The 22,437-nt window shown below is 44.5% G+C and overlaps 1 protein-coding gene across 2 annotated transcripts; it reads left to right on the top strand.

Moving 5' to 3' along the window:
* The first annotated feature begins 892 nt into the window (after positions 1–892).
* CSDE1 (cold shock domain containing E1) lies at positions 893–21,688 on the top strand. Of its 2 annotated transcripts, XM_032132883.1 has the most exons (20): positions 893–1,003; positions 4,432–4,868; positions 8,065–8,263; positions 8,932–9,041; positions 9,382–9,474; positions 9,985–10,082; positions 10,231–10,312; positions 10,644–10,772; positions 10,942–11,067; positions 11,791–12,003; positions 13,629–13,769; positions 13,856–14,014; positions 14,579–14,686; positions 15,488–15,663; positions 16,059–16,171; positions 16,809–16,928; positions 17,135–17,313; positions 18,265–18,428; positions 19,527–19,659; positions 20,301–21,688. In XM_032132883.1, the coding sequence occupies exons 3-20, from the start codon at positions 8,065–8,067 to the stop codon at positions 20,346–20,348; spliced, it is 2,391 nt and encodes a 796-aa protein (XP_031988774.1). In that variant the 5' UTR covers positions 893–1,003; positions 4,432–4,868; the 3' UTR covers positions 20,349–21,688. The 2 variants fall into 2 exon arrangements, with proteins under 2 accessions (XP_031988774.1, XP_031988775.1); XM_032132884.1 differs by lacking the exon at positions 9,382–9,474.
* Positions 21,689–22,437: the final 749 nt, after the last annotated feature.

Below are 22,437 nucleotides of genomic sequence, written 5' to 3' on the forward strand. Positions count from 1 at the left end.
AAGTTGGAAGGGACCCACAAAGATCATAAAGTCCAATCCCTGGCCCTGCACAGACACCCCAACAATCCCACCCTGGGCATCCCTGGGAGCGCTGTCCAAATGCTCCTGGAGCTCTGGCAGCCTCAGGGCAGTGCCCATTCCTTGGGGAGCCTGGGCAGTGCCCAGCATCCTCTGAGAACCTTTCCCTGATACTCAACCTAAACTCCCCTGGCACAGCTCCACGTTCCATTTGCTCCTCTCCTATTCTGGATCTGTAACTGGAATCTGTGACTGTAAATGGCCCGTTGTACGTGGTTCCTGAGGGCTGCTGGGCATTTTCAGGACTTGCTCCACTCGTGTTGGAAACTGGACTGGAGCTTCAGGACTGGAAGTGCTCTGCCTTCTCCTCGGAGTCCAGACACAAAGCGTCTCCCCCGAGCGTTCAGCTCAGTGGCAGCTTCAGCGAGCGCAAGGCTCGTGTCCCTCCCTCGAGCTCTGCCTGCCCAGCACCGAGGTGTCCCCTCAGGGCGCAGCTTCCTGAGGGCCTGGAGCGTGCCCGCTGCGCCGTCCCGGCCCGAGCTCTCCCTCCCTCAGCCGAGGTTCTCTCTCTCCCCTTCAGCCGGGGCTCTCCCTCTCCCCTCAGCCGTCTCAGTCTCTCCTCTCCCGGGCTTTGCTGTCTCCCCTCAGCCGGGGCTCTGTGCCATCAGCCGGGATTCTCTTTCCCCTCACTGGGTTTCTCTCCCCTCATTGAAGTTCTCTCTCTCTTCCCCCCCGCGTTTGGCGTCTCCCCTCAGCCATTTCTCCCTCCCCGGGCCGCAAGGGGGCGCTGCCGCCCTCACAGCCCCCCATCCCCTTCGGCGCGTGCCCGCGAGCGCCACCGGCCGGGCTCCTGGCGCGCACGCGCGGCCCCGCCCCTTCCCCCCCCGTCCGCGGGCGGCTCTCGCGAGAGCGCCGTGATTTCTCTCCTACGTGCCGTGCCGTGCTGCTCATGGCGGCGCTGGAGCGGGGGCGCTGAGCTGTTGGGGTGAGTGCGGGCCGGGCGCCGCCGCCACCCCCGCCCGCCCCGGCGGGCTCCGGGCGCCGCGGGGTCCGCGCCCGCGCATCTCCGTCCGCACCGGGGCAGCGCGCCGGGAGCCCCGCCGGGGTTGCGCGCGGGGTTGGGGGGGGGGGGGGGGGTGGTTGGGGGGTGCGGCCTACTAGGCCGGCGGAGCGGGGATGGAGCGGCGGCCGCGGGGCGCCGGGTGCGCGCTGCGCTCGGCGGGGCTCTGACGGCCGCGGCGCTGAGGCCGCGCTGGGACCGGCCGTCCCGGGAGCCGCCGGCGCTTGTGGGCCGCGCCGGGAGGGGGCGGCGCCGTGGGGGCTCCGGGCCCCGGCGGGCGGCGGGGCCGTGCGGGCGGAGGGGCGGCGGCGGCTCCCGGCGTGCCGCGCGCGGCCCCGCCCGGCGCAGCGCGGCCGCGGCCCTTTGTGTGCGGGGAGCGGCCGCCATCGCCCCCCTTTGTGTGCGGGGCGGGTGCTCCCCCCGGCCCGTCCTGCCCGCACGGCCCTGGCGCTGTCACCGGCCTGAGCCGCCCGCCCCCGCGCACGGCGGCCCCGCTGGCGGCGGCCCCGCTGGCGGCGGCCCCGGCGCCGCCCCTCGCTCCGCCGCCTCCATCTTGGTGCAGCGCAGCGAGCGGGGCCGCTGGAGGGACCGGGCCTGGGTGGCTCCGTCGGTCCGGGCCCGGTTCTCTGCTGTCAGCGCCGATACCCAGCGTGAGGCTCGTCCCCGCACCACACACATCCCTTAAAAAACCTGGGTTTTTGTTTTAAGGACTTTCTTGGTTTTATTCTCCACACATTCTTTACGTATGTCCTTGGTACTTCTTTAATTCTTTTTTCCCCCATGTACGTATTTTTTTCTGGCGTGGAAAGGACTTCACTTCTACGGTGGTGGCTGGTCTTATAGCTGTCACGTACTGGCTGGGGTGCCCAGGAGCCAGTGTTCAGTGCTGCTTTCCAATATCCATCTGAAAAGAGATGGAGGAGCCTGATCTCCACGGATCTGTGTTGTGTGTGCACACTGAAAAGACAAAGTTTTATTTTTATTAAATTGTACCTTGGTCACGTCATGGAGGGCTGTTTCTAGAAGCACATGCTCTGACCCACAGAATGCAGGTCCTTGCAGTTGCCTCTTTATGTGAAGAAAATGGGAAGCAGAACAATGCTGTCATCGGGCAGGTTCCATGTGGGGCTCTGTAGGTGCTTCCTGGCTGTGAACAGCTTCATGTGACTTGTTGTCATTTAGCAGAATCTGCACATGAAAGGCCTCAAGACCAGGGCCCAGCTCTTCCCTGCCTTTGCATTAAACCTTTCAGCTCTAAATACCCAAATGCTGAAGGCAGTGAGACTTGGGGGCTGGGCAGCTGCTCAGGGTGTTTACCATTTGGAGGAGTATTTATAGTAGCTGAATTAAAAAGTAAAGAATTTGAGGCAGATGAGGACAGTGAGATATCTTTTTCTTTTTGCTTGAGTTATGCTTGCTTGATAAGCAATTTTTAAAAAATAACTTAAGTGTAGTAAACCCGTCTTGTTATCAAATCAGACTGGGTTTTAATTGAAAGGTTTATACCTTTACTCCATGACTGATAAAATTAGCTTTAGTCATACTTGATCAGATGAGGTGTTTTGATCATTAAATGAAAAAGTGATGTATTTTATGGCCAGAAAAATTATAAGTGTAATATGATACAAGTCACATCTCTAGGAGAGCTCTAATAATATCAGTCTAATTAAATGAGAGAGAAGTACACAAGTAAGAAGATTCCAAGCGTGTCTGTGCAGTTCCTGGGATGCAATGTGCTCCTTTGAGAGCTGAAATGCTGCCCGAAAATAACACTGTCCTGAAAGAGATTGTGGTAACTGTTGCCCCAATGTAGTGCTGAGGTGAGGGAAAAGTAGCGATACTGTTATCTTTGCAATAGCTTTGTGTCTTCTGATTTATATTTTAGATTTGAATCTTTCAGTGCAAACGTTTCACACCAGGTTTGAACAGCCCTCACGCACTTTATTTAGTCTATTCCACCTGTGTGTAATGGTCTGACAGGAAAACTCATTTCAGCTGGAAGTTCTGAGTGGTGGCTAAAGGAGATGCTTCAGCTGGGGGAGATCACTGAAATACAAACTTCTGTAAAACTGGTGATGAGTTTTGCACATTTGGGGTTTGGGCTTCTTGCAGTAGCTGGCTTCACTCGGCATTTTCACTGGGGTATGGGTGAGAGTTTGAAGTGTCTTTGCATTCAGGTTTCAGTCACTTAAATTGATTCTTTCAAGTTACCAGAGGGAATTCAAAGGTCAGTGTAAGTTGTGAAATTCAGTTTTCCTGCTGCACTAGAGAAATATGCTTTGTCCGTATTTTTTCTCTTTTGGTGTGGGACTTGTGGAATGATTTGGGGAAGAGTTGTGCTCTGATGCTTCGTACCTTTAGATTACTGCAGAACCTGCCAGTGTATCTGTGGGGTCAGAGCTGTGCTGCTTCTCAGCGGCTTTTGTCCACAAAAATATCTTCCTTTTTTTCATCTATCTACTGAGTAAGCAACAAACTCAAAACTTGATTTCTTTTCAAGGAAGGCTTCTATTCCTGTAAGGTTTTGTTTTGTGTGGTAGGTGGCAGTTTGCTGAAGCTGCTTTTCTCATGAAAAGACAAAGTGGCACTGGGAAACTTTAAGACAGAATTAATTGCTAACTAATTACTGATGCAGAGAGGTTTCTCCCTGGTGTTAGCTACACAAATATCATAATATGTAATCAACATTTTACAAAAACCGTTTCAGAAGTCCAGAGAATGGCTCTGTGTTAATTTTACATGCAGTGTCTGTACAATAATTGAGAAGTTTGTTAATTTTTATACAATTCTAAATGTGCTTCAGGTATCACTGGTCCTTAACTTAACCTTTGGAACATAAACAACCAGGAAATTTTAATTCCCATGTATATATACAGTCTGTTGTTCCTCTGAGGATCTGTGCAAGCACTTACATAAGTTATGGCATGATTTGATTAATAAGCACCCATGTAAAGTTATTGATAGGAGGACTAAGGCTTGCTAATTGGTCAAATACTAATGATCAAAATGAAGTAATGGTACACACTGGGACCTTTCCTGAGATGCCTAAGCATGTCTGAAGAGTTCAAAATTGGAAGTACCATCTCAGTGGCTTGGAGGTAGTCTTTCGGAAAACACAACTGGAAATGGGAATGCCAAACAGGTCTGTAAAACAGCTTTTCCTAACATGGATTAAACCTACTGTATTAAGGTAGAGGAAATGCACCTGTTATTGGTAAGACCTACAATTGATCTATAAGGGGGTTTGGAACTAGATGGTCTTTAAAGTCCCTTGCAAACGAATCCGTTGTGTGATTTGATGAGAATTTCCTTTAAAGTGATACTTAGTGTACGTGTGTTTTTCCTTTCTCCAGTATGAAGTGGAACAGAACAGAATTTACCACCTGAAACTGCTGCTTCAAGTTCAGATCAGGAAAGGAATCTAAGTATACCACATCGTAACAACAACTCAAGACCAAAGAAGAGGCAACTTACACTGAAGAAGATACAAGGCTTGATCTGAAACAAGAAGTTTGTGCCTACTCAACAGCTTCAAAAGAGCACGTCCCGACGCTGCTATAGTAGTCTTTGTTTTCTCCAGTGCTGTAGTGAAACTGCCCAGGGCAGCAGCACTTGTATTCTCTAGAGCTTGATAGATCACCTTCTTTTGCTATCTTTTTCTTTCTCTTTTGTCTCTCTTCCTTTTGTTCCCTTTTTTAAATAATAGCAGTCTTCATCCTTAGAAACTTGTGCTGAAACAGAAGAATCGGCAAATACTACTGAAAGTGCAATATTTGAATATCACTGCGAGGTTGGTGCACGTGGTGGAGAAAGAGTTATATGTGTATTTTTAAACTTGGTTCTTACTAAGTTTTTAACAGAAGGGGGTGGTGGGTTGGATTAGTTTTTTTTAATAGTTCTTGATAATAAATTCATTTAATAAGGAAGCCCTGGCACAAGTTGCCCAGAGCAGCTGTGGCTGCCCCATCCCTGGAAGTGTCCAAGGCCAGGCTGGACAGGGCTTGGAGCAACCTGGGACAGTGGAAGGTGTCCCTGCCCGTGACAGGAGTGGGACTGGATGAGCTTTAAGGTCCCTTCCAACCCAAACCATTCAGTGGTTCCATGACTCTTTGCTGTTATGTTCATGTAGTAGTAGTATGGTGAATTTGTAGTACCTGCAATATGGTTCTATTTAACAATATTTATAACCCTCAAGAGCTGATTACTGGTGTTTCTCTCTTCTAGTAACAGTAGGTTTGTGGTTCCAATCCCTTTAATCTTACAGCACAGGTATTCTTTTTCTTCCTCTTGAGTATTTGTTGGTGAGGTTAATAGTTCATATTCCTGTTATAAGATGTAAGAATTTGATAATTAGCTGGTACAGCTGCTGATATATGAAGTATCTTTGCACAACAAATTTTAGTGCCACCTGAGGAATCTTTGAACTGAGGTTGTCAGGCTTTGGAGGATTGATGAGTTCTCTGTGCTGTGCTGCTAATGCTCCTTTAAACTCAGACTGTTCAAATGATGTCATGCAGTTGTAGTCTGAGCAGGAGGTGAAGCACTGTGGCTTTCTAACCCTAAGAGAGGCTATTCTGAGCTAAATTTTAAGTTAGATTTTTGTCATTTCCTCTCTCTGATGTACCTTTAGCTCATGGTTGAGGCAGAATGTCTGTTTGTTGCTTCCCTTGCATTGGAGGTGAAGTGATCATTTGGTGACTCACAAAAGCCTTTGGCAGGTTCATTCCAGCTTTCAGAGTGGGTTAATGCTCTGGCCTGTAATTCTCCTGGGATAAGGTATAATAACATACCATTTTCCCTTCCCCCAGTCACCCTACTTGCAGGACCAGTTTATTTTTGAAAAGTATTTCAAACTCTAGGATGGCTTAAAACTCTTCAGCTGTTGTGTTCCCACAAGGACATTTTCTTGTGTGGAATGTCTTGGGGTTGCCTTCCTCAAAAGATGAGGGTTCTTATCTTGGACTGATGCTGACAGGAACTAGTCAGTAAATCTTAGCAGCTTTATCAAGTGCTTTTTGTTAGATACTCAGAGAAAATGTGTCCCTTAAACATAATCCAGTGCATAATAAAGATGTGACTGCTGTGGCTTTTGTCCTTTGAACAGTTTAGGCCGGACAGGAGGGGAAAGAGATCTTTGCTGGGGCAAGTTACCCCAGAAATGTGGTGGAACCTCTGTCCATGGAGGTTTCCAGGACTCAGCTGGACAAAGCCATGGCTGCCTTTGTTGGCAAGAGGCCTTTGAGGAGCAGAAGGATGGGCTGGAGTTCTCTGTGCATCTCTGATGGGGTCATGTTTCTGATTAATTATTTTCTGACATGTCAGTATTTCATGACTTACATATGTTAAGGGTATTGATTTATGCCACTTAACTGCAGGCTGGTAGGATAAGAATAAGAGGGCAGCATTGATGAAAATTAAGAGATAGTTACTAATTTTTAATGGAAAGAAAAGTGAGATGTAGAGCAAGAAAATAAGCAGTGCATGTTAAAGAAATGATATCGCAGCAGATTTAGCAGTTCACTGAATTCTTACAGCCTTGGGTGGTAACACTGTACTGTGGAAGTGCTGACCAGTGCTGTGGGATGGAGACCATTACGCAGTGTCCTGGGATCCTTTTGCCCCCTCATATCACTCCCCCACCTTCTGTTATTTGTGTTTTTCTTCATCTACATCTACCCCACGTGGGTCTGAACCAGAAGGGGGGAGAAGACCTCATCCTCTTGGAGGCCAAAACTCTGTCAATCTTTGCTTTGTGTGCTTGTTTCCAATTTATTTTTTTAACGTCAGTCTCAAAGACCAAAGATTTCTGCCCAAGAACCTCACAGCAGGTGTTTTTTGGTGCTCTTTGATCACTTCTAAACTGACTTTCAAGCAGCAGAATAAGAATGCTGTGCCTTCTAATACATTGAGTAACTCACTGTGTTAGAGTGAGAAACGTGACCCTTTTACAAGTTGCTCAGGTGTCTTTTATCTCAACTAAACACATTGCTGAGTAATTTTTAATCTCTCTGCTTGTTGCAGCAAGAAAGCAGAGAACAGATACGGTCTCACTCTGTTTCCAGATTAAATACTCTGGAAACGAACAAATAATTCTGTATATTTTAAGATGCATATTGACTGTTTGGAGGGAGGAGGGTTGCTTCAGCTGTCTGTCTTGAACTGCAGTGTTTAGTGGGGTGTAATACATTTCATCTGATTTAATTGCTAACCTGTAAGTCCAAGTGCCCTGCTTTAAAAATGAGATTCGTACATCAAAAAGCCCATGAGTTTGTAAAGGGGTTGGGAATGTTCCAAGTGTGAATCTGAGTTGAAAAGAAAAAAACACCCCATAAAAGATGATGTTTTCATAGATGTCAGTTAATTTAGCAGTTTATTACACCTTCAGTTTAATGCTATTTTCAAATTTTGTATATCTTTCTAGCACTTGAGCTTCTATGCCACAGGAATGTTAGTTTAATTCTGGTTATTAATTCCGTAACTATGCAAAACTGTATAATTACTTAATACCGTTTTTAAGTATGAAAGACTGAACACACAAACTAGGGAGAAACTATGCAGGGATTTGAACCTAATTGTGTTGATTCAGAACTGTTGTATTTTCCTAATCACCTGTTTAATTTGGAAGAGCAGATGCTTCAGATATTTTCAGGCTCTGGTATGAACCAGTGAATGTGGGAGTACTTTGAGGTGTAATACTTGAAAAATGCCAGTAGTCTGTTTTCTTCTAAGCAAGCTTTGTTTTGCTGTTACAGTTCTGGCTTGTTTTACAAATATGTTGCCTGCGTAAATTTTAAGGCTTGCTGTGTTAAAAAAGCTCAACTGTTTTAGTGGTTTTACCCTATTTTAAGAACAGAGTAAAACTTAAAACACATTTTAAGAATGTGTCAGTAACTTACACAAGCTCTTTGTGTTACTGTGTTAAGGGGATGTGGAGGAAGGAAACTGATGTCAAATATTGATCTTTCCCTGTGCTTTCTGTGACCCAGATGAGCTTTGATCCAAACCTGCTCCACAACAATGGACACAACGGGTACCCCAATGGTACTTCGGCAGCGCTGCGCGAGACCGGGGTTATCGAGAAGCTGCTGACCTCGTACGGCTTCATCCAGTGCTCGGAACGGCAGGCCCGGCTCTTCTTCCACTGCTCCCAGTACAATGGCAACCTGCAGGAGCTCAAAGTAGGAGGTAACTGAGCTTTGGGACCAACACCAGTCTCTTCCACTTGTCATAAAGCTTCTTATCTCGTGGCTGCTGCTTCTGGGGCTAAACTGACAGTGGATAATCCACCATTCCTGGTGGGAGCCCTTCCCAGTGCTTTGTGCAGCTTGTGGTACAAACTGGTGTGGAAAAGGAAAAAGTGCAATGTTAGGTCAGACTTGTCTAGCTGAGATGGAGGCAAGTACTCGGACTGTGAGAGAATTTACCTCTTGTACTCCCTATTTCTTTGTTTAGAATTTGAGGATGGCCAAGTGTTTTTCAGCATGAGGAGGCTGCAACTTCATGCTGATAATTACCGTGAGAGTGAAGTTTCTAAACTGTTTAATGGCCTTTGTTGTGTTGTCTGAACTTCAGTGTGTGTGTAGTCTGCTGTATAGTGAGCAGGCCAGGGGGAGGGAATTACTGTGGAATTACACCAGAACAGTCCATTAGCAACAGGAGATAATAAGCAGAATAACCAGAAAATATTTGCAAATCATGTGTCCTTCCTTGATAACAAAAGCACCCAAGTTCTACTTGGTTGTGTTTGGCTACAAGCAGTGAATTCTTAAACACAGCCATTTAGTGATTTTTGTAAAAAAACCCCAATCCCAAACAGGACTCTGACGACGTTGCGATGTTTGGTTGTCTTGCAGACGATGTTGAGTTTGAAGTGTCTTCTGATCGCCGAACTGGAAAACCCATTGCTATTAAATTGGTGAAGATAAAGCCAGAAATATTACCTGAAGAACGAATAAATGGACAAGTTAGTGCCTATTTTCTATACCTGCATCATTTCCATCCTTTACTCCAGCACAGAAAACTGGGTTCATTTAGCATGGATATTAACTACGTACAGTATAGTTACACTGAAATATATTTCAGTGTGTTCTGGTAAAAATTCAGAGGTTCAGTTTGAGCTCTTACTTGGCTCCAAACACTTCTTAGAGCCAAGAGGTGTTCTGTGAGATTGAATAGTTGCAGTGTGGCATTCCCTGCTGAGTGTGTAGTAGAGGATACTGAGATTCATTTTGTGTTCAACAATGCCACTCCTGAAATGACTAGCAATGGAATTTTTTTTTTTTTTTTTTTTTTTTGACTGGTAGGTTGTGTGTGCTGTTCCTCACAATTTAGAGAGTAAATCTCCAGCTGCCCCGGGTCAAAGTCCAACAGGGAGTGTTTGCTACGAACGTAATGGGGTAAAGCTTGCGTATTTTACTTGAACTCTTCACTGATCCATCACTGTGGTCTATGAGAAAAAAAAAACAACAAAAAAAGTGCAATTTAATGTAGACAATTGACACTGCACTGAACTGTGCGGTTTTTGGCCAAAAAAAAAGCATGCTTTGGTAATTACTACAAAACATAATGTTATTTAGACAGTTTGCTTGCTTATATCTGTGGAGAACTTCCTAGAGCCAAATAGTTGTTCTCTTTTAAGCTTGATGAAGTTCATGTATCCTTATCTTGAACTTCTAAGGTTCAGGAATTGGCCTTTAAAGATGGCCATGTACAAAACCTTTCAACTTGAGCTGCTTGTTACAGACTCACCAAAACAGCACGATGGAAAAAGAATGTTTTGCATGCCATGTTTATTATTGTTTATTTTCTTGCTAAATTAGGCAGATATTGTTATTAAAATTGTGTTAATCTTTCTGTGAAAGAACTATTCTGCAAATAGAGTAATTTTAATTAATGTTAATTTACAGGAAGTATTTTACCTGACTTACACCCCAGAGGATGTTGAAGGAAATGTACAGCTGGAAACAGGAGATAAAATAAACTTTATAATTGATACAAATAAACAGTAAGTTGGTATTTCTTTTCTGGCTTCATATTTTGTTTTAGTAGTCAGGCAGAATTCATACCTATTCCAGTAACTATTCTGTGAAATACAATCTTAATTTTTGTTTCAGTTTTGAGTTTACAGTTTGCTCTGTTTTTTTTTCCTCTAGTACTGGTGCTGTAAGTGCTCGTAACATTATGCTATTAAAAAAGAAACAAGCCCGCTGTCAAGGAGTAGTCTGTGCCATGAAAGTAAGTGATTTTAAGTTTCATTTGAAAATGGAATGCTATTTTGAAGAGTGCTGTTCAAAGTAATATTTAAGTTGTTAAGAGCTGTGAACAGTTTGGGCTGTGGGTGTAAATTGTGTGAAACGGTTTAAACGGCTCATATTTGATACTGAGGCCCTTCTTGACAAAGAAAGTTCCATTGATTTCTGTTTATATATTGTGGCAGTCAGCTGTGTACACTTGGAAGTGCTGTACTGGGATTCTGAGTCTATTTTGCATTTAACAGAACCTGTTAAATGATTTACTGGTATGTTCCGATAATGGACAATTAAACACTTTTTTTTTCTGTTCACAGGAAGCCTTTGGATTTATTGAGAGAGGTGATGTCGTGAAGGAGATATTCTTTCACTATAGTGAATTTAAAGGTGACCTAGAAACCTTACAGCCTGGTGATGATGTGGAGTTTACAATCAAAGACAGAAATGTAAGACGAAATCCAGTAAAACGGAAGCCAAGGTCCTGGGGCATAATTGCACAGCTCTCTGCTTTCTGCAGCTTTAAAAAAGGGGGGAGGAGTTTCATTGAGGTTCACTGGGAAATGTCTGTTACTTTCTGTCTTCTCTTTGGGTGTTTGACTAATTTTGTGCTCTTAGGGTAAAGAAGTTGCAACAGATGTTAGACTGCTGCCTCAAGGAACTGTCATTTTTGAAGATATCAGCATTGAACATTTTGAAGGAACTGTAACCAAAGTAATTCCAAAAGTACCCAGCAAAAACCAGGTGAATTTCAGTAGTTAATTAAATTTGTGCAATTCTGGTTTTATTGTAGTGACTTCCAGAACAGTTATTGCCATTTCTCAGTACCTGTTTGCTGTGTAAGCATCATGTCAGAGTAAAGATTTACCCTTTTTAAAATTTTAAATCCAAAGAGGAAGAGTTAGGGTAGTGGTACATGATGGAGCGTGTGTTTTCTTTCATGTGTCAAATACTTGCTGTAAAATTTTGTGGAGTTAGGACATATCCTTAAAGCAAAAGAGTAGGGGAAAGGGGAAAAATATTTGCTAGGATAAGCCAGATCTGTGGATTCTTGTGAGCATTAACAGTTAATGAGGCTTTTGGGCTGTAATGTTGGGCTTGGAGAGGTGTTCATGAGCACTTCCATTAATGTTTTAGGTGAGTCTCTGTTGGTGTGGGAAGGTTTGGGGTGTTTTGAAGACTTAATAAGAAAGAACCTGCCTTTTAGAAGTGTTGTGAGTATGGTTATAAACTCTCTCTTGAAACAGAGAGAATTCCTTTGGCAGGACATGGGTGGGGCTTAAAAAACCCATTACCCAACCAACAGCTCCAAAAGCCACCTTGCATTTGGCAAGTTCCAGATGAGGAGTGGTGGAAATGGAGCAGAGCCTGAGTCCAGCAGGATTTGGCAGAAGCACTTGTGCTGTTTGCAGCTGTGCTGAGCCTTGCCAGTGAACTCACCCTTCCCACTGGCTTTTCTGTCCCCAGAGCGATCCATTACCTGGCCGCATCAAAGTGGACTTTGTGATTCCTAAAGAGCTTCCCTTTGGAGACAAGGATACAAAATCCAAGGTGACCTTGCTGGAGAGTGACCACGTGCGATTCAACATTTCCACGGACAGGCGCGACAAACTGGAACGAGCCACCAACATTGAGGTTCTCCCCAACACTTTCCAGTTTACTAATGAAACTAGAGAAATGGCAAGTATCCATCTCTAACAATTTCTCATTCTTGATGGGAAATGAAAGTAAAACGTGGGGTGTTTTCTACAAGAGATACAAAAAGCACTTGTGTGTTCCATTGCCTGCTCTGAAATCCAGCTCTCAGATTTGCAGTGCAAACAACGTAGAAAATTCAGAATTAACGCTCTGCATCTTTGCCTTAGAAGAATAAAATCTCAACTATTTTTTAATATCTAAATGAAGTTATATTAGGAAATTAGACATTAACTGGCTTTCTTGGGCGAGATTGCTGGCTGGTTATAGCAGACAGAAGTAATGTAGTCTTGAGCTGATTGTTTAAAATTCACATACTCGAGTCTAAACAGGTAAACACTCGTGTTCCTTAGGAAAACTGGAAGACCCTGGTTCAGGGAGTGAAAAGTGTAAATAATTGGAGGAGGCACTGTGAGCAGCTTTTGGATTTCAAATTTTTTGGCCAATCTCTGTCTGAGGGTCAGGCAGGAGGATGGTAGAGAGCAGAGTTCTCTCAATACAAAAAACTCTTTGTGGATTACAGGGACTAAGATGGATGTGCTAATGAGTATTACAGAATATCTTTAATTCCCGTAACTTGGAATGTTGGTTCTGTTCCAACTAGACTGTATCTTTGCCTTCCTTTGCAATTTGGAGTTCAATTACAGTGTTGTCACATCAGTGTGCTGTGAATTAGGGACCCTTGGCTGTAAAAAAAACCCTGAGTTTTGACTTCAACCTTTGAGATTTTGGGTTTCTCTCTTACAGACTTCTCGTATTTCTACTCTGGCTACACATATCTGCCTGCCTGAGTTGAGCTGTCACTGGGGTGACAAGTGTTGGCAGCTTCTAGGAAGGTTGGCTGGTTTGCTGGAGTTTGTGAAAGCTGTTTAAGAGAAGAATGTACCTTTGCACTGTCATTCAGATCCTCTAAGCTTGTCCTGAGACTTGCTAAACTCTGTAATAACTGGGTTGAAGGGAATATGTTAATGAATTAACATTCTTAATTCTGGCAGGATGCGGCACTAGGGTTTGGGTATATTCTGTTCATCATTCAGCATTCCATTTCTAGTGGTTATCAGCAAGGCCACTAAACTCCTGTGTATCATGGGAGTATGTTCCCATAACACACACCCAGCGGGTATGGGAGTCTTGTTTAACAGCTTCTTTATAATTCCTTCATTTGTGTCTGGAAATCAGATGGTTTTTCTCTTAAACTTCTGTCTGAGCACTGATTTTATTTCTTGTTTTTATAGGTAGTTGTATGTTTAGTGTGTGTTTGTATGATTTATGCACTCTATAGATGATACGGTGTTTGTAGAGCTGCCCCATTGTGTTCTCTGTGTAGTGGTACTGGCAGGTTCTTCAACTTCAGTCCTTGTTATAGTGGCTTAAATTAATATTCTCCACTCTTCATCATGAGTTAACTTCAGGAATGAGATGGGAAGAACTTGTCTGCATTTCAGGTTGACCGGGGCCGTGAGCGCCAGGGTTTACAAGGAAGGACGTTGTTTAAACCAAGTATTTTCCTAGGATTCAGGCCTTCCTGCCATCTCCTGACATGTGGAGCAGCTGCAGACAGATGTCACATACCAGGGATAAAACTGTAATTGTTGATTTGGCTGTTCCAGGGTGTGATTGCAGCAATGAGGGATGGCTTTGGCTTCATTAAGTGTGTGGACAGGGATGCTCGGATGTTCTTCCACTTCAGTGAGATCATGGATGGAAATCAGCTCCATATTTCTGATGAAGTAGAGTTCACCGTCGTTCCTGTAAGTGGGATTAATACTCTATAAAATCGCAGCTTTTAAAGAAATGATGCATGGTCTGTCTATAATGTGATGGATTTATTTTCCAGGATATGCTGTCTGCCCAAAGGAACCATGCCATAAGGATTAAAAAGCTTCCCAAGGGCACGGTTTCTTTCCACACCCAGTCAGAGCATCGTTTTGTGGGCACTATAGACAAAGAAGCCACTCCAGCCAAAGCCACTAGCCCAAATAAAGGCAAAGAGAAGGTAATGCTGCTCTTCTGCTTGTGAATATCTGTTCTGCATTCCTGCCATTACAGACTGAGGCTGCTTCCTTAAAATCTCTAATTCAGCTGGGTTTGAAGCACTGTTTATTCTGTATAGATGTGAACTACAGCTGATGAGAGCAGTCAGTGAAAACTAACTTCTCTGAACAAGATAATAAAAATATTGTTAATAATCACTAATGATCCTACTGTTGCTGAGGGTAATTCCCAGGAACTTGATGGGGAGTCACTACGTAAGATTCTAGTTAGAATTATTTCAGATTAAGTTTCACAGGGAGGACCTCTTACTGTTTTATTATGCTGCTTTAAACAGTGCCAAAATACTTAAAAGTTCCAATAGATGCTTCCTGGAACTGGTGGTAATACTTCATTGCCTTTTAAAATACTGTCTGGCATCGTTTAAAGCTCCTTACCCAGAGTTTGGTTGTGTTTTTGAGCAGTTACTGTACAACCACTGAGACTCCAATGAGCAGTGCTTGAACTGTGTGTAGGAAACTGTTCATAAAGAGGCAGTGACTGCTGAATTCTGACCTCTTGTTTTCAGGAAGCTGAGGATGGAATAATTGTGTATGATGACTGTGGAGTAAAACTGACCATTCCTTACCAGGCCAAGGATGTGGAAGGATCTACTAATCCCCAGATAGGAGATAAGGCAAGATAATGAAGTGTACTATTGGGAAATACTATTCTGGGCATTGTGGGGTGTGAGCTTCTCTTTGCCTTTACTTGGAACAAATGGAGGACAAGGGATCTGTGTAATATTACCTAGAATATTGTGTTTAAATGGGTCAATCTTCTGTATGAGTAAAAAATACCCTCCAACCTGGTGATTTATAGATGCAAATAGTATCCTACTGTGTAAATGATGCTTTTTAAATAAAGAACTTTTATCACTAAGTGGACACTGCTTGTCAAGAGGAAACGAATCAAGCATAATAAGAGCATAGAGACTAAGATGGATATTGAAGAGGGAGAATATTCCCTCATGAGCATACTGGCCTGAGACACAATGGACAGGGAAAAAGCTTGGAGATCAGGAAGAGCAAGAAAACTCTCAGAAGCCATTCTAGTTACTGGTTATTGTTTCTAAAAACTGAAACAAAGAGTGAAGTGAGGCGCATCCCACTGTGGGCCACTGGTGAGCAGTGTAGGGAAAGGAGGTGATCCCCATGGACAGAACGATTCTCATGTTTAAGGGGTGAAAAGCTGAGTGCTGGAGGCTGGTTTGCCTTGCAGGTATCCCAGGTGTGATGCTGCTCCCTGGAATGTAGGAATGTCAATGGCTGACGTGGTTATGGGAAAGTAGTGACTAGGAAATGACTTTCCTGGAGAGCCCAGGTACTGCTGCAGAGCTACACAGCTTCAAAATTAGTTAGTTTGGGGGTCTTTTTGTTGGTGGTCATGGTTTTCTTTGCATTTTTCTATCTGGTATTGATTCACAACTCTTCACCAGGTTGAGTTCTGTGTGTGTGAAGTGAAGAGAACTGGGCTGCAGACGGCTGTTTCTGTCAGGATGCTGGGACGCAACTACAGCTCCAAGAGGCTCTTGGGATACGTGGCAGCCCTGAAAGATAACTTTGGGTTTATTGAAACAGCCAATCATGATAAGGAGATCTTCTTCCACTACAGGTGAATGGCAGTTTTATGTTTGATTGTGTGTCTGGGGGGGAGTGGGAGGGTGTGGAGTTTTGTTGGGTTGAGTGTTAAACCCATTTGCACTTTACACACACACAGAATATATATATATTTATATATGCTTAGATATCTACAGTTTCATTTATCATCTCTGCTGGACTGGTTCAGGCTTTTCTGTTAGTCAGCAGTCCTGGTGTTCTGTGCCTCTGAATCCCAGGCCAAGAAATCCAGTTGTGTTATATATTTGAAATGCTTCACTTTCCTGAATGAGGATTCCTTGTAAAATGCTGAGGGATTTAAATAATTTCTGATAACTGATGTGGATGTTGGGTGAGCATCACTATTGTCTTGTAAATAAAGGAGAACTGTTTATCATTCTGTTCCTGCAGTGAATATTGTGGTGATATTGATAGCCTGGAACTTGGAGACACTGTGGAATACAGCTTGTCAAAAGGCAAAGGAAACAAAGTTAGTGCAGAGAAAGTGAACAAAACACATGCAGGTAAGGCTGTACCTGGTGTTTTCTGCCTACAGGGCTCTTGGCACATGCTGAAGGGTGAAGTTTGTTAATGATCCATTTACAATTGGAGCTGAGAGCAAGAAGATGCTCTTTGTGGGGTCCCTCATTGGTTTTGTGGAAGCTGCTGCCTGGGTTTCCAGAGACAAGCACAGACCAACAGTTCTGTGCACAGTAGCAATTCTTTGGATCTTTAGTATCCTCTGCCCTCCTCGCTTGGGGGTTATAAGGAGAGGCTGAGTGGCAGAACTGGCCAGATCAGTACCTGTGCTAATTGTGCTGTACCTCACAGGGGAAAGGTTGCAGGAGGAGAGCAGATGGGGGAGGGTATTAAGGACTTGGGGGTGGGGGGAATGCATACTTTGATTATTGGATGATTAAAGAGAGTAGGGAATGCAGTGGAAAAGAAGTGAAACACTTTGAAGCTTGAAAAGCAAATCATGACCTTAAGTTTCTTGAGGAAAATTTTTCTACTTCCATGTATGAAATGTCAGTGTGATTTTGATTCGGCGTCATGCAGTGCAAAATGTTGACTCCTGGTCAATCTGAATCACTTATTTAAATCAGTTTTAAAATAAACTGTGATTAAAACATCCTGTTCTTCTACTCTGTCTCTTTTCAGTGAATGGTATCACTGAAGAAGCTGATCCAACTGTTTACTCTGGTAAAGTAATTCGTCCCTTGAGGAGTGTAGATCCCACACAGACAGAGTACCAGGGCATGATTGAAGTCATGGAGGATGGTAAGATTGGTTCCTCTTAAAATTAAGTGTTCCTTTCACAACTGCACAAGTTGAATTCACTGTAAATAGAGGTGTTGAAGGTTTTATTCACACTACAAACTGTATCCACACTGCTAAGCTGACTGTAAAAGCAGCATTTGTAATACTGGAAATCTGAAATCAGGTGGGAAAAGCCCCTCAGTTCTGTCTCATACTTTCCTCCCCAGGTGAGATGAAAGGAGAGGTCTATCCCTTTGGAATTGTTGGCATGGCCAACAAAGGTGACTGTCTGCAGAAGGGGGAGACAGTAAAGTTCCAGCTGTGTGTGCTGGGTCAGAACGGGCAGACGATGGCTGTGAACATCACCCCGTTCCGCAGGGCCACCGTGGAGTGTGTCAAGGACCAGGTGAGTGACCCTGTGAGCACCAGGGCTGTGGTGGTAGGAAGTAACTGCTCCAGCTGGCACAGAGCAACTGAGAACCACTTCAGCACTGGAATTTAGGGAGCTGTGCCCAAATGGATTGCTCTGGACTCCAGCTCTAGGGAACAGGTGTGTGTAACCCATGTGCTGCCTTGTGCCAGGTTCTGGTGTGACTTGAGTAAAGGTGAGCTCAGAGCCTGGTTTGGTGCTGAATCATCAGAACTGCCAGGCAGCAGTTAATTCTGAAGATTTGGGTTTGAGATGTCCTAGAAAGTGCTGGTTTCTGCTGAACAGGATGTTAAAAAAGTGTTCAGAAAAACAAAACATGCACATGCTCTGCTTCTGGAAGAAGCTTCTTCACAGCACTAAGCAGTCAGTGATTACAGCCCACCTGAAAAGCAAAGGCTGATCTTTGTTGCATCTTGGCATGATTTAAAAGTTAAATGCTGCAATTGCTTTCTGTTTTTATAGGTATTGTGCAGCACTAATCTCCAGTCATTTATGGAGAGGCTGGATGAGTATTCCTGGTTTATACATGAGTAGAATGGAAATAGAAGTAAATGGCTTCTTATCCCAGTGACAGGCCAGAAATTGAGTGGTTGCTGCTGTGGCTTCAGGGTGGAGTCTCAGAGCTTGGGGCACTGCTGTTGTCTGTTTAACACAGCTGCCAGGACTTCGGGCAGTTTTCAGAACTTGTTCTATAGACTTTAGGATTTAAATGTGACTTTACAATGCCAGGAAGAGTGCTTGGATTTCCAGAAGTGTTGTCTCCATACAGAATATTCTGATCACTGTAGAAGTTGCATTTCCACTTCTGTTAGGCACCACAGTTTTGGAGTTTTGTTTGAAAGTAGTTAAACTGCAGTGATGAGTTAAGTTACTGCATCTGTCTGCATGCAGAGCAAATCAGTAACCTTGTGATGTGTTGCTTTTCAGTTTGGTTTCATTAACTATGAAGTTGGTGACAGCAAAAAGCTCTTCTTCCATGTCAAAGAAGTCCAGGATGGTGTGGAGCTCCAGGCTGGGGATGAAGTGGAGTTCTCTGTAATCCTGAACCAGCGCACAGGAAAATGCAGTGCCTGTAACGTGTGGCGTGTCTGGTGAGGCTTTGAGGTTGAAGGGGTTGACCCTGGCACAGTGTCTGCATCCCAGCAGAGCCCTGCAGGCTGTGTCTGCCTGAGCTGGATGTTCCTGGAACAGGAGCTCTGGATTCCAGCTGGCTCCAGGGAGAGCTGTACCTGAGAGTTCCCAGCTCCTAGACAGGATCCAGTGCAGGCAGTAGCAGCCCTCCAGCTCTTCCTAATTACAGATGGCTTGTTCTCTTTTTAATCTATTTTTAAACTCCCCCTTGTAGCAGGAATTTGGATACAGCCTTGCAAGTAGAAGTTAACGATAAGGAAACTGATGGTTTTCCTGTGTGGGTGCTGGCCTCTGGCCAACCCATTCCACAATGCTGCCACCTGATTCTTGAAGAGCTGCTTTCATTTTTAAATAGAAAACTCATGTTGTTAGACACTCTTCTTTTTAGCATGGCATTTCGTACAAGTCATGGGTTTGGGGTATTCTTAACTGTTTATGCACTTGAAGAAAATAGCGTTATTTGTATTTTGTTTAAGCTTGAGATAGCACTTCAGCAGTAACAGAAAGCTGATGATTTTGTCTCAAAATTCTGTGTTCCCATCATCTTCAGAGATGTTAATGCTCTGCCATGACATACTGGCAACTTGCAAGCCTTTATTATTGCAGTTGAATCACAGAATCACAGAATGGGTTGGGTTGGAAAGGAACTTAAAAACCATCTCGTTCTACCCTGCTATGGGCAGGAACACCTTGCACCGTCTCACGTTGCTCCAAGCCCTGTCCGACCTGGCCCTGAACACTCCCAGGGATTGGCAGCCACAGCTTCTCTGGGCAATAGAAACGTAGGAAACACTAGTCAGGTGTGCGTGAGAGTAAATACACCACCTCTGCTGCCTGAAGAACACTCTCTGGAGAGCACTGAGCTCCTGCTGTTGCAGAGTCCTGTGTGGAGAGTAAGGTTTGGGGCAGGGACAGGCTGTCAGCCAGCTCTGCTGTCACACAGTATCAATTCTGCAGTCTCTAACTGCTATACATGACTGTAGTCAAGGACTGCGAAAGCCTGGGGTGCCTTGCCCAGCTCGGGGAGGTGACAGTGCCCTGTGTGTGCTCTCTTGCAGCGAAGGCGCCAAGGCCGTGGCTGCTCCGCGTCCCGATAGACTCGTGAACCGTTTAAAGAGCATCAACCTGGACGATGCCAACGCCCCGCGGCTCACGGTGCTCCGCCAGCCCCGGGGCCCCGACAACTCAAAGGTACAGACACCCAGGGCAGCATCACTCACTGCAGGGGCTGCTTGGCTGGGGTAACAACACTGCTGCCTCTGCTGGGGGCCTGAGCTGTTGGCTCCTGGGCTCTGCTTCTGTTCTGTTCTGGACTCCTGGCCTGCTGTGGGAGGGTGGATTGTTGTGCACAGTGCTGTGCCCTGTGTCAGTGATGTGTGCTGTGGTTTCAGAGGAGCACGCAGGAGAGAAGAAACCCCCTGCTGCCTGTGTTGGAGCCTTTCTGTCTTGATTTCTTGGCTGCTTTAGTTTGCTTTTCATTTATAAACTTCAGAGATAGCAAGTGAAATCCATTTACCCAGACATGGCTTTCACACAAAATTCTGCCACCTCTTGATAAAGCAGGAGGAGAGAAGTGTCTGGAATCTCTGAAGTGTTTTGGACTACAAGGAACACCCCACGGAACCTGTTTTATTGCTGTCTGTGTTTCTGAAGACAAACATAACTAATTAGAAAGGTGCTGCTTGGATGGAACAGATCAGGCTCTGCCTCAAAGCCCAGTGGCAGTGCCTGGTTCACAGTTGGACTTGACGATCTTAAAGCCCTTTGGCAGTCTAAATGATTTCATGATTCTGTGGTGCTGGAGCTAAAAGTTTGTTCTGTTTTCCTTGCAGGGATTTGGTGCAGAGAGAAAGATCCGCCAGGCTGGCGTTATAGACTGATCCCAACCCCATGGTGACGTTGGGCCGCGCGGTGGGGCTGGCGAAGGGTACTGAATATCTCCCTGTTCATCCCTTCCTCCAAATTCTCAGAAGCTATTCCACCAGTTTTAACACCTTCTCATGTTATGTTTAAAATTAAATTTACAAAACCATTTTAAATTTCTGCACAGTTGCATTCTGGAGAACTTTAAGGTGGCGCCTTATAGTATCACATTTTAGAAGCTTGTTTTGAATGGTGCATTTAACGCAACTGGTAACTGCAATCTCCATTGCCTCTGTGAGTAAACATAGACAGCTCTGCTCGGGCAGACCTTGTGGAATTCTGCACTACAGTTATTATGCTTTATCCTTGTTTTTGGCCAAGGTTTATTATGCCTTAGTGCTCAGTTGCATTATCTTCCCTCCCGAGTGGAAGGGAAGACTCACTTCAGCTCACTCTGCTCAAATTCTGAGGACCATGTGAGGGTGGAATAAGTTCAGTTTATATCAGATCTCCACAAACATTCAGATACCTTGAGTTGATGGCCAAATGTTACAGTGTTTTCCTAGTTCATTTAACTTGACTCCTTTAGCCAGTCCTTAGAGCTCAGTGCAAGTCTCTCCCAGGGTCGGTGGATTTTGTAGTGTTCTGGAACAGACAGTGCAGAATTTCATAAGGCTGAGGTGTGCCATCAGTGTGGTAATTTAAATATATTTAAAACAATGCACAAATCTGCTGCTGCTTAGAACACTGCAGCTTCTAAACCCAGTTTCTTTTACTGATTTAAATTTAAAAAGAAAGAAGTTGTGCCTGAAGTGGATACATTTTTTTTGTTCTTTTTGCAGCCGGCACCCAGTGTACTGTAAGAGAATAAATACTTAGGCTTTCCATAGCTGTATTGAGACTTTCATCAAGGTGAATAGTTGATGTCTGTGTGCTTTTTTTTGGTTTTTTTTTTGTTTTGGGTTTTTGTTTTTTTGTTTTGGGTTTTTTTTTTCCCCTCCCCTGCCCCCCTCCCTCCATTTCCCCAGTCACACTTTATCAAGCAAGAAAACTGAATGATTGGTCTAAGTATTACTTTAACCAAAAAGATCAGGAGTTACTTTTTGGAATAGAGGGCAGTACTGTGGTTTGGATTTTTTTGTTTTTGTTTTTTTTTATTTTGGTTAATTTCTTTTGTTTTGGTTTTTTTTTTTCCAGTTTGGTTTTTTTTTTCCATGTTACCTCTATTCTCAATTTAGGGTTTTCTTCTCTGGGAGATGCATTATCTTTGTAAAACAAAACATTGCTTTCTCCAATTTTTTTTCTGTTAATGGCAAAGAATGGAAATAGAATAAAGTTTTACTGATTTTGAAAAAAGCCTCGCTGTGCTCAGCCTCTTCTTTCCCCAGTGGGGGCTATGTTAGACTTGTGTTGTCCCCATCACGGGCTCGTGGCATCTCCCAATTCTCATACCACCCTGAGGGGTTTCTGTGTTTATTCCAGTTTGCACAAAGAAGGGAGCTTTCCCCGAAAGGCTCCCCATCATCAACACTTTACACTATTTATACATTATACCAAACACAGCAGCATTCCTTGATGACAAATTTCATAACTTTTAATTAGTATCCAACCCCCTATTTAAGATTTCTCTCCCTTCCCGTCCAGGTGGTTTCTCTTCGTTTGAGGTTGGGGTCTGCAGTAGGGGGTCAGTGGTTGTGATCCCCACTGCTGGAATTAATTCCCTTTCTCCAGTTCCTGCTCCCTCCTGGTGCCTCTGAGCCACACAGCCCCTTCCTCTTGGGCTTGTGGTCTCTTACCCTTAAAAGATGAGCCGAGTGCACGATGCTCGCGATGCAGTTACTTACCCAGGACTGCCCAGCTGCAGCTACTCATTAACAACTTTTTTAAAAAGTACAAAGTGTGACTTAACCCCCTTTTCAAATCTCGAGGGGCTCGGTGTCATTCCCACTTTCAAAACCACAGGCTGCGGGTTCCGTGTCCTTCCCTCCTTTAGAGCCCCGTGGGTCGGAGTTGGTGTCGTTCCCCGTCTAAAGCCCCGGGCTGCGGGCTCGGTGCCGTTCCCCGCTCGGAGCCGCGGGCTCCGTGCCCTTCCCCCTTGTGAAAGCT

The sequence above is a fragment of the Corvus moneduloides genome, chromosome 24, assembly GCF_009650955.1.
Source record: "Corvus moneduloides isolate bCorMon1 chromosome 24, bCorMon1.pri, whole genome shotgun sequence".
NCBI lineage: Eukaryota > Metazoa > Chordata > Aves > Passeriformes > Corvidae > Corvus > Corvus moneduloides.